The sequence below is a fragment of the Salvelinus namaycush genome, chromosome 16 (assembly GCF_016432855.1).
Source record: "Salvelinus namaycush isolate Seneca chromosome 16, SaNama_1.0, whole genome shotgun sequence".
Lineage (NCBI taxonomy): Eukaryota > Metazoa > Chordata > Actinopteri > Salmoniformes > Salmonidae > Salvelinus > Salvelinus namaycush.
The window spans coordinates 5683941-5704201 of record NC_052322.1 but is presented as its reverse complement, the minus strand read 5'-3'; the positions used below and the strand labels follow the sequence as shown (position 1 = coordinate 5704201).

The window sequence follows — 20261 nt, the reverse complement described above, 5'->3', positions numbered from 1 at the left end:
TATTTGCAATGGCCATATTTACAATGTGGGTCTCCTGCTCTGGGGTGAACTGTTGACCTCTTCCACCAGATACTGGGTTTCCTGCAGTTCTGTAAAAACACATTTGAATGGTTTTAGTGATCCTTCTCATTATGAAAGTACAGTACATATAACTGTACCAGTAAGACTACAGCACATAGTTACTTACCGGTTCTCATTTCTAAATATCCGGATGATACATGCAACAGTATAGCGGCTCAGATTTGGTTGAACCCGTTGCCGAGCCTCCCTCATGCTCATCCCATGGTTGACAACATGGTCAACCACAGTAGCTCTGATTTCATCAGTTATTGTGTTCCTGACTCCCCTTCCTCTTCCCCGTCCTCTCCTTCTCCCTCGTCCTACTTCACCTCTTCCTTCTCCTCCTCCTCCTCTTACTTCTTCACCTCCTTGTCCTCCTCTTCCTCCTCCTCTTCCCCGTCCTCTCCTTCTCCCCCGTCCTACATCACCTCTTCCTTCTCCTCCTCTTCCTCTTACTTCTTCACCTCCTCTTCCTCCTCCTCTTCCCCATCCTCTCCTTCTCCCCCATCCTACATCACCTCTTCCTTCTCCTTCTCCTCCTCTTACTTCTTCACCTCCTTTTCCTCCTCGTCCTCCTCTTCCTCCTCCTCGTCCTCCACTAGTTCTCACCCCTCTTACTCTCTGTCCACCCCTCTTACTCTCTGTCTCACCCCTCTTACTCTCTGTCTCACCCCTCTTACTCTCTCTTACTCTCTGTTGTCCAAACCAAATGTTTACCTGTGGCCTATTTATAGTGCTCAAGCTCAGATTTTTAAGGGAACTCATTATCTAAGTGTTTTCACATGTGTCAATGTGGAAAAGCAATTGGCGAAATAGTGTAGCAATGTAGAGACAAATGTTTATAGTTTTGGTAGAAGTGTATTATTAAATTGCAAACTTTATAAAATTACAAACTGAGTGTAAAGCAGAGAACGTGCATTCAGTTTGGCACACTTGGTAAATGTATTGGCTACAAGTGTTAATGGTTTCAGAGATAGAATCACTGTTAGTGTTTAAACATTCAGAAACAACTGTAATAATTGAAATGTAGCATAGTCGGACGATTAATTCAGACAATTTGCTTAAATATGGCGACAACCCAAACTCTGCTGACTCTTTCAGATCAATATACATTATAACAAGTCAGAACTCGGCATAGACTTATTTAACACTAGAACGCCATAGGCCAACGACCACTGACATCTGATTCTGTAAGGAAAAAAAACAGCGCAGAAACAAGCTATGTCCTCTTTCTTCCCTGACTTTTCCTAAATGTTTGTATTTTACACTACTGATTTGCCAGAATTTTTTAATCACAAATAGAAAAGTATTTGGAGCCTTTTTACCTGTTTTTTTTCTCACAACTATTCCCAATTTAACCCACCAAGACAATATGCTGTATGATGTTGGTACCCATCAAGGCACTAAGGCATCTCTCTATACTCACTGAATGAATGACAAATGGATGAATGGGCAATACTTGTGCACCTTACTTCACAATTGAATTTAAATGAGGCCTAACTGAACGATAAGGATGGTGAAGAGGTTGATTTAATTTAGAAAGACAATAGTTTAATGGTGAGTTTTTGCCTATTTATCAGCAGCAAATAATTTGACCTTGCGCCTTGCAGGTTGATTTTATTTTATTTAACCTTTATCTAACTTGGCAAGTCAGTTAAGAACAAATTCTTATTTACAATGATGGCCTACTTGGGAACAGTGGATTAACTGCCTTGTTCAAGGGCAGAACAACATATGTTTACCTTGCAGCTCGGGGATTCGATCTAGCAACCTTTTGGTGACTGGCCCAACACTCTAACCACTAGGCAGGTTGATACCATTCCCTTTTATGTTTTACTTTGTATAAAGAAGCTGTTATGGGACTGTTTTATTTGCTATAACTCTATTACTAATCAAATGTATTGTAAGGGAAATGGAAACATGCTAGATGTTGCAGAAGGCCTTTAGAATAATGAAAAATGTGTCCTTGACTCTATCCAGCGTAGCAAACGATGCCAAATCAAATCCAATTGTATTAGTCACATGCGCCGAATGCAACAGGTGTAGACCTTACAGTGTAATGCTTACTTACGATCCCCTAACAAGTAATTAAAGAGCAGCAGTAAAACAACAATAGTGAGACTATAAACAAGGGGGTACCGGTACAGAGTCAATGTACATGTAGGTAGAGTTATTAAAGTGACAAGCCATAGATGATAACAACAGAGAGTAGCAGGGGTGTAAAAAAGGGGGGGCAATGCAAATAGTCTGTCTAGCCATTTGATCAGATGTTCAAGGAGTTTTTAATGTTATTGTTTCACCTTTATTTAACCAGGTAGGCTATTTGAGAACAAGTTCTCATTTACAGCTGCGACCTGGCCAAGATAAAGGAAAGCAGTGCGACACAAACAACAACACAGAGTTACACATGGAATAAACAAGCGTACAGTCAAACACACAATAGAAAAAAAGAAAGTCTATATACAGTGTGTGCAAATGGCGTGAGGAGGTCGGCAATAAATAGGCCATAGTAGCGAAGTTATTCACAATTTAGCATATTAACACTGGAGTGATAAATGAGCAGATGATGATGTGCAAGTAGATACTGGTGTGCAAAAGAGCAGAAAAGTAAATAAAAACAAAATGGGGATGAGGTACATAGATTGGGTGGGCTGTTTACAGATAGACTGTGTACAGCTGCAGCGATCGGTTAGCTGCTCAGATAGCTGATGTTTAAAGTTAGTGAGGGAATTATAAGTCTCCAGCTTCAGCGATTTTTGCAATTCGTTCCATTCACTGGCAGCAGAGAACTGGAAGGAAAGGCGGCCAAAGGAGGTGTTGGCTTTGGGGATGACCAGTGAGATATACCTGCTGGAGCGCGTGCTACGGGTGGGTGTTGTTATCGTGACCAGTGAGCTGAGATAAGGTGGGGCTTTACCTAGCAGAGACTTATAGATGACCTGAAGCCAGTGGGTCTGGCGACGAATATGTAGCGAGGGCCAGCCGACTAGAGCATACAGGTCGCAGTGGTGGGTGGTATAAGGGGCTTTGGTAACAAAACGGATGGCACTGTGATAGACTGCATCCAGTTTGCTGAGTAGATTATTGGAAGCTGTTTTGTAGATGACATCGCCGAAGTCGAGGATCGGTAGGATAGTCAGTTTTACTAGGGAAAGTTTCACGGCGTGAGTGAAGGAGGCTTTGTTGCGAAATAGAAAGCCGATTTTGGATTGGCGATATTAATATGAGTCTGGAAGGAGAGTTTACAGTCTAGCCAGACACCTAGGTATTTGTAGTTGTCCACATATTCTAGATCAGAACCGTCCAGGGTAGTGATGCTAATCGGGCGGGAGGGTGCGGGCAGCGAACGGTTGAAAAGCATGCATTTGGTTTTACTAGCGTTAAGAGCAGTTGGAGGCCACAGAAGGAGTGTTGTATGGCATTGAAGCTCGTTTGGAGGTTAGTTAACCTCTTGGCGCACGGATCCCTTTAGCGGGATAATTGTCATCAACAACCGCTGAATTGCAGAGCGCCAAATTCAAAAAGAATTGCTAAAAATATTTATATTCATGAAATCACAAGTGCAATATAGCAAAACACAGCTTAGCTTATTGTTAATCCACCTGTCGTGTCAGATTTTGAAAATATGCTTTACACCGAAAGCAATCCAAGCGTTTGTGTGAGTTTATCGATCACTAGACAAAACATTACGAACACCTAGCAGCAATGTAGATTGGTCACGAAAGTCAGAAAAGCAATACAATTAATTGCTTACCTTTGATGATCTTCAGATGTTTGCACTCACGAGACTCCCAGTTACACAATAAATGTTCCTTTTGTTCGATAAAGATGATTTTTTATTCAAAAAACTCCATTTGGTTTGCGCGTTATGTTCAGTAATCCACAGGCTCGTGCCGGTCTTGAAGGTCAGACGAAAATTCTAAATAGTATCCGTAAAGTTCGTAGAAACATGTCAAACGTTTTTATAATCAATCCTCAGGTTGTTTTTAACATAAATAATCGATAATATTTCAACCGGAGGGTAAAGTAATTCAATACAAGAAAGAAAGAAAAGTCGAACTACCACTTTCGCAAGAACTAATCAAGGACACTGACGCGATTTGATAAATCTTGCTCATTTTTCAGAATAAAAGCTTGAAACTATGTCTAAAGACTGTTCACAACCTGTGGAAGCCATTGGAAAAGGAATCTGGTTGATATCCCTTTAAATGGAGGATATGGAACAGGGATAAAATAAGAGGCACTTCCGGGTTGGATTTCCTCAAGTTTTTGCCTGCAAAATCAGTTCTGTTATACTCACAGACAATATTTTGACAGTTTTGGAAACTTTAGATTGTTTTCTATCCTAATCTGTCAATTATATGCATATTCTAGCATCTGGGCCTGAGAAATAGGCTGTTTACTTTGGGCATGGTTTTCATCCGGAAGTGAAAATAGTTCCCTCTACTCTAGTGAAGTTAAATTACAGGTTGTAACTCAACAAAATATGAAAAACGCCAAGGGGGGTGAATACTTTTGTAAGGCACTGTATCCCCACAGTATTTTACTTTCTTCAAGCAATTTAAATATGAATTGTAATACATTCCCAGCTGCACAACTGTAGTCAAACTAACTTAACATGAATTAGACAGATTTTTTAACACATTAATTACACATCAATAATGCATGAATCCAGATGATGAATAACATATCAATTAAGAAATATTTATTCTTGATGTAATAAATATCTACATATTAAATAATTCTGAGTTAATTTTCTCATCACATTAATCAATATATTTTTAGCCTTTTAGTGTTTTCCAGTTCAGCTCCCAGCTCTCACAGAGTGGACACTCCCAGACCCCAAGCCCCTCTCTTGTTGACCCACCCCCTGCCCGACAATTGGTGGTAAACGGCATGATTGGAGAGAAGGGGGGTCTATATGCGTCTCCGGGGCTAAGACGTGTTATTGGATTAGTATGTGGGCATTTGCCAAAGCCTTCCTCCTCTAGTTCGCCGTAAACACCTTGAAGGACACCTTATGTACAGAACTAACTGTAGTAGCTACCTCCACAAGCTCTTTTCTTGGTGTGCTTTCATGGTTTTGCTCTCTAAGATGAAGAATGTCAAGAAGTTACATTTTTCACTGCTTCTCGTATTAGTGCATGTTTGCTTTGGTAAGTCTACCTTTTCCTTTTCGCTTCCTTTATACCTGATTGGCAACTTAATTAAGCTTTGTTCTGATTGTTAATGGTTTTCAATTGCACTAGAGGGCTTTGAGAGATGGCTAGCATTTTCATAATCATACACTTTAGAGCTAAGAACATGTTTTTCCTGTTCTGCATTTAATGCTTGCCTTTCCTCCCATCGCCTGCTTACCTGCTAGTTGCAAGTGAGTGCAATATCTTATGATTTAATAGAAGTTGTTGGATATTGTTTGAAACGCCCAAGTGATTTCGAAGAATGTAAAATTACACCACAGTACCATCAATTGTGAATACTGTATGTATTTGAAAAAAAGCTATTTTAATTACCTTTGATGGCGTGGGGAAAAGTCAAGAAAAGTGTGTATATTTTTGGGCTGGTTGACGTAACTGCGCCTGTAATCCCAGTCAAGGGATAAAGAAAGCAGAGGGGGTTAGTACAATATACCCTGCTCTGTGTATCTGACACCTACAGCCAGTGCTAAGATGTTATTAGGGGGAATTAGTAGTACAGTATAACAACAAATGGATTAGAGTCTTGATATATCTCTTCTAGCACAAGCAGACTACGCCCCATTTTTCTACGATAATGGGCCCTACAGTAGCAACGGAAACCTGGCACTCTTCAGTCTGTCAGAGGATACTCCTGTCGGTAAGACCTTACCCTAACCCCCCCCAAAATGGCCAAATAACCTGAAATGAACTCTATATATGGTTTGATGTTACTAACATGGTAATTTAGCAAAAAATAAGTAATACATGCTCACATGCCCCTATCAATTCCATTGATTGTTAGCCCATCGTGGCTAAAGTTAGATGACGTTTGCAATGGCTGTTTAAATAAAATCAAGCCATGGATTTCAGTATTCTCCTGGCCCATAGGCAACTTTCAAGGCGAGGAACAGGGCAATAAATGTACTTTTTGGTCAACCAGTCACTGGCAGGTAGATTAAAAGAAAAATAAATTGCAGTGAAAATTACACCAACAAAACACAAAAAAACAGATGAGCATGCTTTGTTATGTTTCTAAAACAATACATGTATTACTAGTAAGAAGAAACTAATGTGGTATATTGAATAATATGTATTTTTTATAACATGAGTCATTTAACCAAAATATCACAGATGAGACAAACATTTTCACCTGCTCCTTTAAGGGTGGGAGGTTACCATGATAGTGTGACTTGAGTCATGTTTGTGCCTGTGAGTCTGATTAGTAGAAGTGTTCTATTCTCTTCCCTAGCAGTTGAAACTCAAACATAGAAAAACTACCTAGCTTGTGAAGAAAAGTAGACTTTCATTTCAAGTTAATTAGACCAAATTTTAGGCCTGTGCGCAGAGTGTCTAAAAATGAATCTTTGACGTGGCTCTTCCTGTGCTCACAGCCCCCAGCTAGACAGTGTTGCAGCACGAGGTGGGATAGACTATATAGGATTCGTAGTTTTTGGATTTTGTGCTATTTATTTACCAGCTATGAAACAAAATGGCAGAAATACTTTGAAAACAGCTACTGGAGCATTTATTCTACTATAAATGTGATCATACTTGACTATTTTTATTCACAAACTGAAACGGGTGGCTCTCTCGTGACTTTCTTTTACAAAATAACTATGAATTAACAGACTTATTTTCAATTAACTGGCAACATTTAACATCACAATAAGTTACAGGACTCATTGGATTACGGGGAAGAAGAGCAGGTATATTTCGCTCCAGCAGCTGGCATATTCTGTCCTTTCACAATTCACCTGTGGGAACATGGCAGCTCTCAACATTCGGCAACAAGAGTTTGGCACTACTATCCGAGAGATTGTTTGTGAGAAAATTACCTCTGACCTCGACTTGCAATTAAAACTATTGCACTGTTCATTTCTAAAGGGGATACCTAATCAACTAAAGTGTAACATTTGGGGACAGTGAGAAATCAATCTTCTAAAAAAGAATCACTCTAAACTTATTCCTGTAAATTCAATGTGAGGGTCACAGGACTTGAAACTTCCTTTATGAACAATCTTTTCTATGAACTGTTTGGGCAGGAGAAGCTGGGTCCCATGCCACTGATAAACATTGCGCACTGCACGGTTCCTCTCCGGAAGGGATGTCGTGTATGATTGTACAAATCCACAGTTTTGATGTCAAACACCAAATTGTTCACCTCGCAAAAGAATCGGGGCATATGCGGAGAAGAGGATCAGAATCTACCCAGATCTGAATGCCGAACTGCTGAACAGAGGGCAACCTACAACGAGGTGAGATCCCAGCTATGCAAGCTAAACCTGAGATCCCGGCAAAACTCATCTTGACTTTACGAAATACAACACACACGTTTTCCACTGCCAAGGATGCAGTGGAATTCTTCGAGAAGCACATCATGTCCAACACAAAAGGGGACGAGCCGACAGATCTAAGTCAAATTGGGGTTAGCCGTCTCAATATTCAGGTATGCTATCCACCCACAATCATGCAGCCTAGCCTATGGCTGTGATGCTACCCTCAGCATAAGACAATGATGAGGACACCCCCTCAATTTGGGTAAAAGGAACACATTATCATTTCTGAACATTGGACTTTGTTATTATTATATTGCCAGTGGTCCAGGATATTTAGACAATGATGATTCCACGCCAATTAATGAAAAATGGACAATGTACACTGAGTGTACAAAACATTAGGAACAACTGCTCTTTCCATGACATAGACTGACCAGGTGATTCCAGATGAAGGCTATGATCCCTTTGTTATATCACCTGTTAAATCCACTTCAATCAGTAAAGATGGGAAGGAGACAGGTTAAAGAATAAGGACATCCAGCCAACTTGACACAACTGTTGGAAGCATTGGAGTCAACATGGGCCAGCATCCCTGTTGAACGCTTTCGACACCTTGTAGAGTCCATATCCCAACGAATTGAGGCTGTTCTGAGGGCAAAAGGGGTTGAAACTCAAAATTAGGAGAGGTTCCTAATGCTTTTCACACTCAATGTATTGACGCGCTATACAGACTGGGGTTGCTTCCTTGTGGGGCTACTGTCATACCCTGATCTGTTTCACCTGTCTTTGTGCTTGTCTCCACCCCCCTGCATCCCTATGGGATAAACTGTTCAGGATAGATTGCCAGTCCCAAATGGGCTACCACACAATTCCATTTTTTTTCTTCCTGTTGACATTTTGTGTGCCACTCAGGTTACACTCCTGAATTTATCTCCCAGGGTTGACTTGGCCTACAGGCAATGATTTAGTTATTGTGAAGATGTAGATTATAGACTGCATTTTTGCATCATAAAAAATGAGGCTACATTATGTGCTAATAATAATGAGGATATTGGAACAAGAGCTATGGCTTCCACAGCCCTTCCATTGACAGTTTAGGCATTGATGTTATAGTTGTCCTATTTGTTTTTCCTTTTCTCTTCTTTTTTCTTCATTACCTTAATTCCTCAAGTCTGCAAACTTAACTTTAACTTCTCTGGGATATGTGGGACGGTAGCGTCCCACTTGGCCAAAAACCAGAAAAATGTAGCGTGCCAAATTCAAATATATTACTATAAAAATCAATCTTTCTGTCACGCCCTGGCCTTAGTTATCTTTGTTTTCTTTATTATTTTAGTTAGGTCAGGGTGTGACATGGGGAATGTATATGTTTTTGTATTGTCTAGGGGTTTTGTATGTTTAATGGGGCAGTGTCTTGTATAGGGGTTTGTATGTCTATGGCTGCCTAGATTGGTTCTCAATTAGAGGCAGCTGTTGTTCATTTGTCTCTGATTGAGAGCTATATTTAGGCAGCCATATTCATTGAGTTTTCGTGGGTAATTGTCTATGTCTAACGTTAGTAGCTTGTTCCTGCACTTTCGTTTGTAGCTTCACGGTCGTTTGTTGTTTTGTTGTTTAGTTTTGTAAAAGTGTTTGTTTCGTCTTCGTTATAATTAAAAAGATGTATTCGTATCACGCTGCGCCTTGGTCCACTCTTTCACCAGAAGACGATCGTGACACTTTCATGAAAGATTGAAAGACACCAAATTAAAGCTACACATGTTGTGAATCCAGCCAACATGTCTGATTTCAAAACGGATTTACGGCGAAAGCACACCAAACAATTATGTTAGCTCAGTACATAGCCACAGAAAAACACAGCCATTTTCCCAGCAAAAGATAGTAGTCACAAAAAGCAGAAATAGAGATAAAATTCAAAACTAACCTTTGATGATCTTCATCAGATGACACTCATAGGACATCATGTTACACAATACATTTATGTGTTGTTCGATAATGTGCATATTTATATCCACAAATCTTGGTTTATATTGGCGCCATGTTCAAAAATGCCTCCAAAATATCGGGAGAAATTGCAGAGAGCCACGTCAAATAACAGAAATACTCATCATAAACTTTGATGAAAGATACATGTTTTACATATAATTAAAGATACACTTGTTCTTAATGCAACCGCTGTGTCAGTTTCTTTAAAAACTTTACGGAAAAAGCATACCATGCAATAATCTGAGACGGCGCTCAGAAATACACAACATTTCTCCGCCATGTTGGAGTCAACAGAAATACGAAATTACATCATAAATATTCCCTTACCTTTGATGATCTTTCATCAGAATGCAGTGCCAGGAATCCTAGTTCCACAATAAATCGTTGTTTTGTTCGATAATGTCCATTACTAGTGTCATTACAATTAGCTACTTTTGCTAGCACGTTTAGTTCACATGTCCAAACGCTGGCGAACTCGGATGAAAACTTCAAAAAGTTATAATCCAGGTCGAATAAACTGGTCAAATTAAGTAGAGAATCAATCTTCAGGATGTTGTTATCATATATATCCAATAACGTTCCAACCGGAGCATTCGTTTTTGTCTACAGAGTAATGGAACTCATGGCCATATCATGACTAGTGCGCATGACCAGGAACTAGCATTCTGCCAGACCACTGACTCAAATAGCTGCCATCCGGCCCCACATCACACTAGAGCACAGGTGTCAAACTCATTCCACGGGGGGCCGAGTGTCTGCGGGTTTTCGCTCCTCCCTTGTACTTGATTGATGAATTAACATCACTAATTAGTTAGGAACTCCCCACACCTGGTTGTCTAGGGCTTTATTGAAAGGAAAAACCAAAAACCTGCAGACACTAGGCCCTCCGTGGAATGAGTTTGACACCCCTGCACTAGAGGCTTCATTCCACGTTCTACTAACTGTTGACATCTAGTGGAAGGTGTAGGAAGTGCGAACAGATCCATATATTACTGGGATGTGAATAGACGATGAGTTTAACATCAACCAGCCCCAGAATTTCCACTTCCTGTTTGGAAGTTTCCCTGCCATATGAGTTCTGTTATACTCACAGACATAATTCAAACAGTTTTAGAAACTTCAGAGTGTTTTCTATCCAATATTAATAATAATATGCATATATTAGCATCTGGGACAGAGTAGGAGGCAGTTCACTATGGGCACGCGATTCAAAGTGAAAATGCTGCCCCCTATCCCTAAAATGCCAATCTGTCAAGGTTAGGCTTGCACAGATCGGGAGGACCTCAGGAACGTTCCTGAGGTCGAATTGTGCTTCTCACCCTAACGGTTCTCCTGCTGTCACCCAAAAGCACCTGAAATTTAGGGCCAGGCTTAATTTTGGGCCTTCTATTTTTCACGGCAGTTGCGCTCAGACCGAGCGAGCTACGGTCAAGCGGGGCATCTCGTTGAACTCGGCACAGCCTAGTGATTATGGTAATGCAATTGCAGGCTCTGTGTGTCTTTAAGCCCCGCACTGTGTCACTCCATCCTTGCTGTGTGTGTGTGTGTGTGTGTGTGTGTGTGTGTGTGTGTGTGTGTGTGTGTGTGTGTGAGTGAGCTTTTTTTTTTTTTTTTTTTTTTTTTATCCCCTTTTCTCCCCAATTTTCGTGGTATCCAATCGCTAGTAATTACTATCTTGTCTCATCGCTACAACTCCCGTACGGGCTCGGGAGAGACGAAGGTCGAAAGCCATGCGTCCTCCGAAGCACAACCCAACCAAGCCGCACTGCTTCTTAACACAGCGCGCCTCCAACCCGGAAGCCAACCGCACCAATGTGTCGGAGGAAACACCGTGCACCCGCCCCCCTCGGTTAGCGCGCACTGCGCCCGGTCCGCCACAGGAGTCGCTGGAGCGCGATGAGACAAGGATATCCCTACCGGCCAAACCCTCCCTAACCCGGACGACGCTAAGCCAATTGTGCGTCGCCCCACGGACCTCCCGGTCGCGGCCGGCTGCGACAGAGCCTGGGCGCGAACCCAGAGACTCTGGTGGCGCAGCTAGCACTGCGATGCAGTGCTCTAGACCACTGCGCCACCCGGGAGGCCTAAGAGAGAGCTTTTCTTTGACATCTGTTAGGAGAAATGACTGATTTACAGTTCATGAGGGTTGCCTAATCATACATATGAATTTTTTAAAATGATCTGACCTTTTTAACCCTTCAAAAAAGCCCCTATGACACCTTTTTAAGGTATTTCCAGTTGACACAGGAAGCTGAAAGTGAACACATATCCTCCTTGGGGTAGGCTCTTATAGAAAATTGAGTTTTAAGTCTTTACGTTAACCTGTCTAGGATAGGGGTTCCGCTAGCGGAACTCCTCCCACATTCCACTGAAAAGGCAGAGCGGGAAATTCAAATTTTTTTTTTTTTGAAATATTTAACTTTCACACATTAACAAGTCCAATACAGCATTTGAAAGATAAACATCTTGTGAATCCAGAAAACATGTCCGATTTTTTAAATGTATTACAGCAAAAACACCACGTATATTTATGTTAGCTCACCACCAAATACAAAAGAGGACAGACATTTTTCACAGCACCGGTAGCATGCAGGTAGCATGCACAAAGCCAACCTAACTAACCTAGAACCAACCTAACTAACCTAGAAACAACTCCCTCAGATGACAGTCCTATAACATGTTACACAATAAATCTATGTTTTGTTCAAAAAATGTGCATATTTGAGCTATAAATCAGTTTTACATTACTGCTACCATCATAGCTACCATCATAGCTACAGTCAGAAATAGCACGGGAGCAGCCAGAGTAAATAGACACCAACGTCAACTACTAATTACACATCATAAAACATTTCAGAAAAATATATGGTGGATAGCAAATGAAAGACAAAGATCTTGTGAATATAGCTAATATTTCCGATTTTCTAAGTGTTTTACAGCGAAAACACAATATATCGTTATATTAGCTTACTACATTAGCTAGCACACAGCAGCATTGATTCTAGTCGAACGGTAGCATAGCACAGTTCGACAGATATATGAAAAAGCATCCCAAATTGGGTCCTTATCTTTGTTGATCTTCCATCAGAATGTTCTCCAAGGGGTCCTTTGTTCAGAAACGTCTTTATTTCGATCCAGAACGAACGATTTCCCTCTTGAATTAGCAAGCACACTGGCAGTGCGACGCTAACCTCTCCATCTTGACAAAATTCTTGCGTCGCATCACGTCTAAAGTCCAGAATAAATTTCAATAATATAATTAAACTATATTGAAAAAACATACTTTAGGATGATATTGTGACATGTATCGAATAAAATCGAAGCCGGAGATCATATTCATCAATAACGACGGTTTTCCAGGAGGCTATACCAGGTCCAAATTCGCGCCTCCCAACAAAAAATAAATGGCGGTCCTCTCAATCAAAGAGGTTGTATTCAACCCCTGAACGAGATAATCACCTCATTTCTGCTCTCATTTCCGCATGACACCCAGGGGAAGGCGTATGGCGTGTTTCTACAGTCATAAGTGACATGCCCTTTTATAGACAAGCTCTTGAAGAGAGACCTCGATTTTGGAAATCTCACTTCCGGATAGGAAATTGGCTGTAAAAAGAGTTCTGTTTCACTTAGAGAAATAATTAGAACTGTTTTAGAAACTAGAGAGTGTTTTCTATCCAATATTAATAATAATATGCATATTGTACGAGCAAGAATTGAGTAGGAGGCCGTTTTAAATTTTGAACGATTTTCCCCAAAAGTGTAAACTCCACCCCTAATCCTTAAGAGGTTTTAAGAACTGACTTATTTACCGAGGGTTGAATGAGTGTGTGTTATTTCAGAAAATCACAGAAAATCACAGAAATCTCGCAGAGCTCCGAAACCCACCTTAACGGATTCGTCTGAACACGTTGCAACTGGATCTGAAACTTAAAAAAATAAAAAAAATAAAAGAATTGAACATCACCAATTGTACATTGTACGATTTCTCTTAAATTACGATAGATAAATGGCTGGTTCTTTTTTTTCTGACACCGTAGGTTCAAATTAGCGCTCTATTTTTGCTTTTGACCTTTAATCCCAGAAAAATGGCCTCAGTGGCCTCCATCATTCTTAAATGGAAGAAGTTTGGAACCACCAAGTCTCTGCCTAGAGCTGGCCGCCTGGCCAAATTGAGGGGCCTTGGTCTGGGAGGTGTTCCTCTGAGGAGATGGGAGAACCTTACAGAAGGACAACCATCTCTGCAGCACCTCACCAATCAGGCCTTTATGGTAGAGTGGCCAGATATTATTCAAATATTATATCTGTTTGGGCTTATTGCTGTCATTTTGCAGTCTTCAAATGATTTGTAATTATGTTTCGGCCACCTGACCATCCACTCAAGAAATAAATCGGCCCGCGGCTGAATCTAGCTGATGATCCCTGCTTTATAAAGGTAGGGTAGGCGGGCTAGAATGAAAATGTGTTCCTTGAAGGACAACAAAGTCCAGATATTGGAGTGGCCATCAAAGCCCTGATCCTATAGAAAATGTGTGAGTAGAACTGAAAAAGTGTGTGCGAACAAGGAGGTCTACAAACCTGTCTCAGTTACACCTGCTCTGTCAGGAGGAATGGGCCAAAATTCAACCAACTTATTTTGTGAAGCTTGTGGAAGGCTACCCAAAACGTTTGACCCAAGTTCAACAATTTAAAGCAATGCTACCAAATACTAATTGAGTGTATGTAAACTTCTGACCCACTGGGAATGTGATGAAATAAATAAAAGCTGAAGTAAATCATTCTCTCTACTATTATTCTGACATTTCACATTCTTAAAATAAAGTGGTGTTCCTAACTGACCTAAGACAGTCAATTGTGAAAAACTGAGTTTAAAAGTATTTGGCTAAGGTGTATGTAAACTTCCGACTTCAACTGTACATAGAACAGAAATACTGTCAAATGTTGGCACTAGCTGCCTACATTGTAGATCTGCAACATTTTACTATCCGCTGTGCTTCCAGTACAGTACATTCTAGAAAATACAGCATGTTGCTGTAGTCAGGTGTTCCAGTAAAATGCTGTAAATGTTTGTTTCAGTAAAAGTCCTGTAAATCTACGGTAATTTACTGGCTTCTGTGCTGCCAGTAATTTACTGTAAAAATTACAGGATTTTCTTTACAGTATGACAATTAGTTTGAGGGGGGAAAAGCCGATGAGATGAGCCATTAGCATGCTTTTACTGGGATGACATTGTTGACAATTATTGTTTTAGACTTTTCCCCACAAAACGGCGGACCTTCCTCCCCTTCCTCCCCGCCAGTGCCTAAGACTTTACTTTATCTATAGAAACAAACCTATTCAATTCTCCAAGTATTTGTCAATTTTTTTTTCTAAAATCACAGCTTAGATTGAGAATGTAACTTGTTGTGAAAATATGATATATTTGCTCCTCAGGCACACAGATCTATGCTCTCAATGGCACCGACCCGGAAGGCCAGGAGGTGAGGTATGGGTTGAGCTTTGAACCCGGTGCCAAAGAATACTTCAGAGTGGAGCCCAAGTCTGGAAACATAACTCTGGTGGAACAACTGGACAGAGAGGTATAGCTTACATCAACATATAGCATATACACTCAGATTGTTTTCTGATTGGTTCATATGAAATATTTTTCTATGAGTATAATATACTGTATATATACTAGTCTTATGAGTAGCTTTCATTCACATTCAGTGGCCTCAAAGTCTTGAATTTTTCTTTCATATACTACTGTATTTTGAGAGACATTATTTTCTCTGCCACTAAAGATTTTAGATTCTATTGAAGTTCTTGTCAGTATCACAGATGGCCGAAGTAAGGTAAGCATATTCAGTTAATCTTGGTTTAAATACGTAAACCAAATGAAATATAATATAATACAAAATACATACATATATTATAGACACTATGAATTATCTGTCACTCATATATAATATGTCACTGAATTCCCTGTCTCTCTTGTTGCAGGTTACTGAAAAGGTCACAGTGTTTGTCATGGATGCCAATGATGAACGACCAGTGTTCAAAAACCTGCCCTCCTTTTTGGATGTTCCAGAGGTAAGACATTGTGGCCTTCAAATAAAAAGTGTTTTAATTTCAGTGTTTTTAAAACTTCTTAGAGCTAGGTGTCCCGCTTCCTTTGAAACTGCAGGGCGCGCAATTCAAATAAATAATAATAAATATTATGGATTTTAAACATTTATGTATATTTAAGTGTCTTTTATATCGTCTGAAAGCTTACATTCTCGTTAATCTAACTGCACTGACCGATTTACAGTAGCTATTACAGCGAAAACATGCCATGTGATTGTTTGAGGACTGCACCAAAATATGCATCACAATCATTTCCACTGGCACAGGTTTCATACATTCACATATAACGATTAAATATTCACTTACTTTTTGAAAATCTTCCCCTAATTTGTCATCCAAAGGCTCCCAGCTATAACATGTAGTATCGTTTTCTTAGATAAAATTCTTCTTTATATCCCAAAAAGTCTATTTAGTTGGCGCCATCGATTTGAGTAATCCACTCGTTCAACATGTAGGAATCTGAAAAAACTTTGTTTCAACAAGTCAAAATATGTTTCTATTTACTACTCAGATACTTTAAAATGTAATCAAACTATAATATTTATTTCTTGAAAGAAGTATGTTCAATAGGAAACCGATTTTAGCAGGTGCATAATGTCTTCATGGTGCACGCAAACACGAATTTCCAAAACTGTGTCCCTCTACTAAAACTGATATTTCTTATTCGTTTTTGAAGTTACAAGCCAGAAACCTTGAACATATACTGCTGACAACCTGTGGAAGCCATAGGAATTGCATCCAGGGAGCTAATTTTCAATAAGACCTTTCTCTTGCATTTCTAAGAGGATGGTCTCTCTCTCAAAAAAAAATTATGGTTGGTTTTTCTTTGCATTTTCTCCTACCATATCTATTGTGTTATATTCTCCTACATTGTTTTAACATTTCTACAAACTTCAAAGGGTTTTCTTTCCAATGGTACTAATTATATGCATATCCTGGCTTCAGGACCTGAGCTACAGGCAGTTTACTTTGGGTACGTCATTCAGACAGGAAGTGGAGGAAAAAAAAGGGGCCTAGCCCTATTAATTAAAATTCAACAGTCGGTATACAATGCATCCCAAAGTGGAATTTGCACAGCTATACTGCACTGGACATGATGTCCAGGTTTTTGGGTTATACTGTACAGAAAAACAAGATCTCCCTGCTTTAAAAAAAACTGCATAGATCAGCATAAGCTTTTGTCCACAAGATGGCAACAGGGTGTGTGCAAAGTTTCAGACTGATCATGCTGGTCAACAGACCATGCTGGTCAACCAGCAAAACCAGCTAGACCATGCTGTTCAGACCTGCTGGACCATGCTGGTCAGACCTGCTGGACCATGCTGGTCAGACCAGCTTGAAATGTATGCTGGTCTATGTTTTTTTCCCAAGCAGGGCTTATAGGGAACATAATAGGAAGTCCAGACCTTGTACAGATCTCATTATAGAACACATATATGTTTTCCTGTTGGCTAATATAATTTCATTTCTAAAAATGAAGGCAATAACATATTACAAAAAAAATCACATCCGTTGATGCTACACTTTCCTTATATTAGCTAAAAGGCAAACGTCCATGGGCTTTAGAAAGTATAGCTGTCTTAGCTGATGACAAGATGTCACTTCTTCCCTATTGCGTCAAGTCCATACGTTCATGGTCATTAACATTGATTTGCTTTGAAAGAGATTTGAATAGGTATCAGTTCACATGAAAACTGCAAAAAACCTAGAGAAAGTGTAACCAGCGGAAAAGGTTCTCCCCCAAATGAAGTTAAACCAAAACAGCGATCACTCTACTCTAGCTTATTCAATTTGTGCTACATGTCATGTCCTACATTACTTCTCTGTGGTTTTCCCTGCTTTTCCTAGAACTCTGAAAGTGGGAGCAGTATCTACAAAGTGCTGGCTGTGGATCGGGATACAGGCTCTGGAGGCTCGATCACCTTCTATCTACAGGTACTGTAACATCTGGCTGGGATAAACCCCTTTAACCAGTGCCCACCCAGGAGGTCACTGCAGGTCTGCCCTCGGGCCTAGATTCAATCAGATCACGTGTTAACCGGCCATAGCCGACTCCCACATAGTTGATGTTTTGTCGGTTTCAGGGGTGTAACTTTTTTGGAGCTATCAAATTGGTGATCAGCTGCTCTTAATCATTGTCAGGAAGCCCGACCCATCCTACTTGCGTTAGAAGTTAAAAACGAAAATGTGAAGGCTATATTTAAATAATTACCCTCAAATAAAACATGATTAAACTTCTTATGGCTGCAGGGGCAGTATTGAGTAGCTTGGATGAAAAGGTGCCCAGAGGTGCCCAGAGTAAACTGCCTGCTCCTCAGTCCCAGTTGCTATTATATGCATATGATTATTAGTTCTGGATAGAAAACACTCCGTCGTTTCTAAAACTGTTTGAATGATGTCTGTGAGTATAACAGAACTCATATGGCAGGCAAAAACCTGAGAAGAAAATCCAACCAGGAAGTGGGAAATCTGAGGTTTGTAGGTTTTCAACTCATCACCTATCGAATACACAGTGGGATAAGGGGTCATTTTGCACTTCCTACGGCTTCCACTAGATGTCAACAGTCTTTAGAACCTTGTCTGATGCTCCTACTGTGAAGGGGGGCCGAATGAGAGGGGATTGAGTAAGGTCTACCATGACCTGAACATGCGCTGACCATGGGCGTTCATGTGAGAGCGAGCTCTGTTCCATCGCACTTCTGAAGACAAAGGAATTCTCCGGTTGGAACATTATTGAAGATTTATGTTAAAAACATCCTAAAGATTGATTCAATACATCGTTTGACATGTTTCTACTGACTGTTACGGAACTTTGTGACATTTCGTCTGCTTTTAGTGAACGCGCTTCGTGACTTTGGATTTGTTTACCAAACGCGCTAACAAAAGTAGCTATTTGGACATAAATGATGGACATTACCGAACAAATAAAACATTTATTGTGGAACTGGGATTCCTGGGAGTGCATTCTGATGAAGATCATCAAAGGTAAGTGAATATTTATAATGTTATTTCTGACTTCTGTTGACTGCACAATATGGCGGATATCTTTTTGTCTTGATTGGGCTCTGAGTGCCGTACTCAGATTATTTCATGTTTTGCTTTTTCCGTAAAGCTTTTTTGAAATCTGACACAGCGGTTGCATTAAGAACAAGTTTACCTTTAATTCTATGTAAAAACATGTATCTTTCATCAAAGTTTATGATGAGTATTTCTGTTATTTGATGTGGCCCTCTGCAATTTCTCAGGATATTTTGGAGGCATTTCTGAACATGTAAATGTAAACTGAGGTTTTTGGATATAAATATGAACTTCATCGAACAAAACATATGTATTTTGTAACATGAAGTCCTATGAGTGTCATCTGATGAAGATCATCAAAGGTTAGTGAATAATTTTGTCTCTATTTCTGCTTTTTGTTACTCCTGTCTTTGGCTGGAAAAATGGCTGTGTTTTTCTGTGATTTGGCGGTGACTTAACATAATCGTTTGTGGTGCTATCGCTGTAAAGCCTTTTTGAAATCGGACACTGTGGTGGGATTAACAAGAAGTGTATCTTTAAAATGGTGTGAAATACTTGTATGCTTGAAGAATTTTAATCATGAGATTTCTGTTGTTTGAATTTGGCGCCCTGCACTTTCACTGGCTGTTGTCATATCGATCCCGTTAACGGGATTGCAGCCCTAAGAAGTTTTAAACAAAATAATTAGTTCTATCAGCCTAATCAAGGTGTAGATTACATCTCACATTCCAATGTTTGAACTTGTAAACAAGGCTGCATGGGATTTATCTTAATGCAACTCCATGATGCCAATGGCAATGCCCATAATGACAAAGTGAAAACATGTTTTTAGAAGTTTTGCAAATGTATTGGAAATGAAATACAGAAATATCTAATTTACATAAGTATTCACACCCTTGAATTTGTAGAAGAACCTTTGGCAGGGATTACTGGTGTGAGTCTTTCTAGGTAAGTCTCTAAGAGCTTTCTACACCTAGATCGGGCAACATTTGCCCATTATTCTTTTAAAAATTATTCAAGCTCTATCAAATTGGTTGTTGATCATTGCTAGACAACCAATGTCAGGTCTTGCCATAGATTTTCAAGTAGATTTAAGTCAAAACTGTAACAAGGCCACTCAGGAACATTCACTGACTTCTTGGTAAGCAACTCCAGTGCATATTTGGCCTTGTGTTTTAGATTATTGTCCTGCTGAAAGGTGAATTCATCTCCCAGTGTCTGGTGGAATGCAGCCTGAAGTAGGGTTTCCCCTAGGACTGCCTGTGTTTAGCTCCATTCTGTTTATTTTTCATCCTGGATTAACTCCCCAGTCCTTAACAATTACAAGCTTACCCATAACATGATGCAGCTGCCACTATGCTTGACAATATGGAGAGTGGTACTCAGTAATGTGTTGTATTGAATTTGCCCCAAACATGCAGTGCCTTCAGAAAGTATTCACACCCCTTTACTTTTTGTTGTTGTTGTCTTACAGCCTGAATTTAAAATTGATTACATTTAGATTGTATGTCACTGGCCTACACACAATACCCCTTAATGTCAAAGTGGAATTATGTTTTTCAAAATGTTCACAAATTAATAAAACATGTAAAGCTGAAATGTCTTGGGTCAGTAAGTATTTGCTTGCCCTTTGTTATGG

General features: G+C 39.9%; 1 protein-coding gene across 1 annotated transcript in view; it reads left to right on the top strand.

Annotated features, from left to right (window-relative positions):
• The first annotated feature begins 5155 nt into the window (after positions 1-5155).
• Positions 5156-20261, top strand: part of LOC120060862 (cadherin-related family member 1-like) — a 95228-nt gene continuing 80122 nt past the window's right edge. The window contains exons 1-6 of the mRNA XM_039010273.1: positions 5156-5216; positions 5800-5895; positions 14930-15075; positions 15280-15330; positions 15479-15568; positions 17453-17539. Of these exons, the coding sequence (XP_038866201.1) occupies positions 5156-5216; positions 5800-5895; positions 14930-15075; positions 15280-15330; positions 15479-15568; positions 17453-17539 (531 nt within the window). The remainder of the gene's footprint in view (positions 5217-5799; positions 5896-14929; positions 15076-15279; positions 15331-15478; positions 15569-17452; positions 17540-20261) is intronic.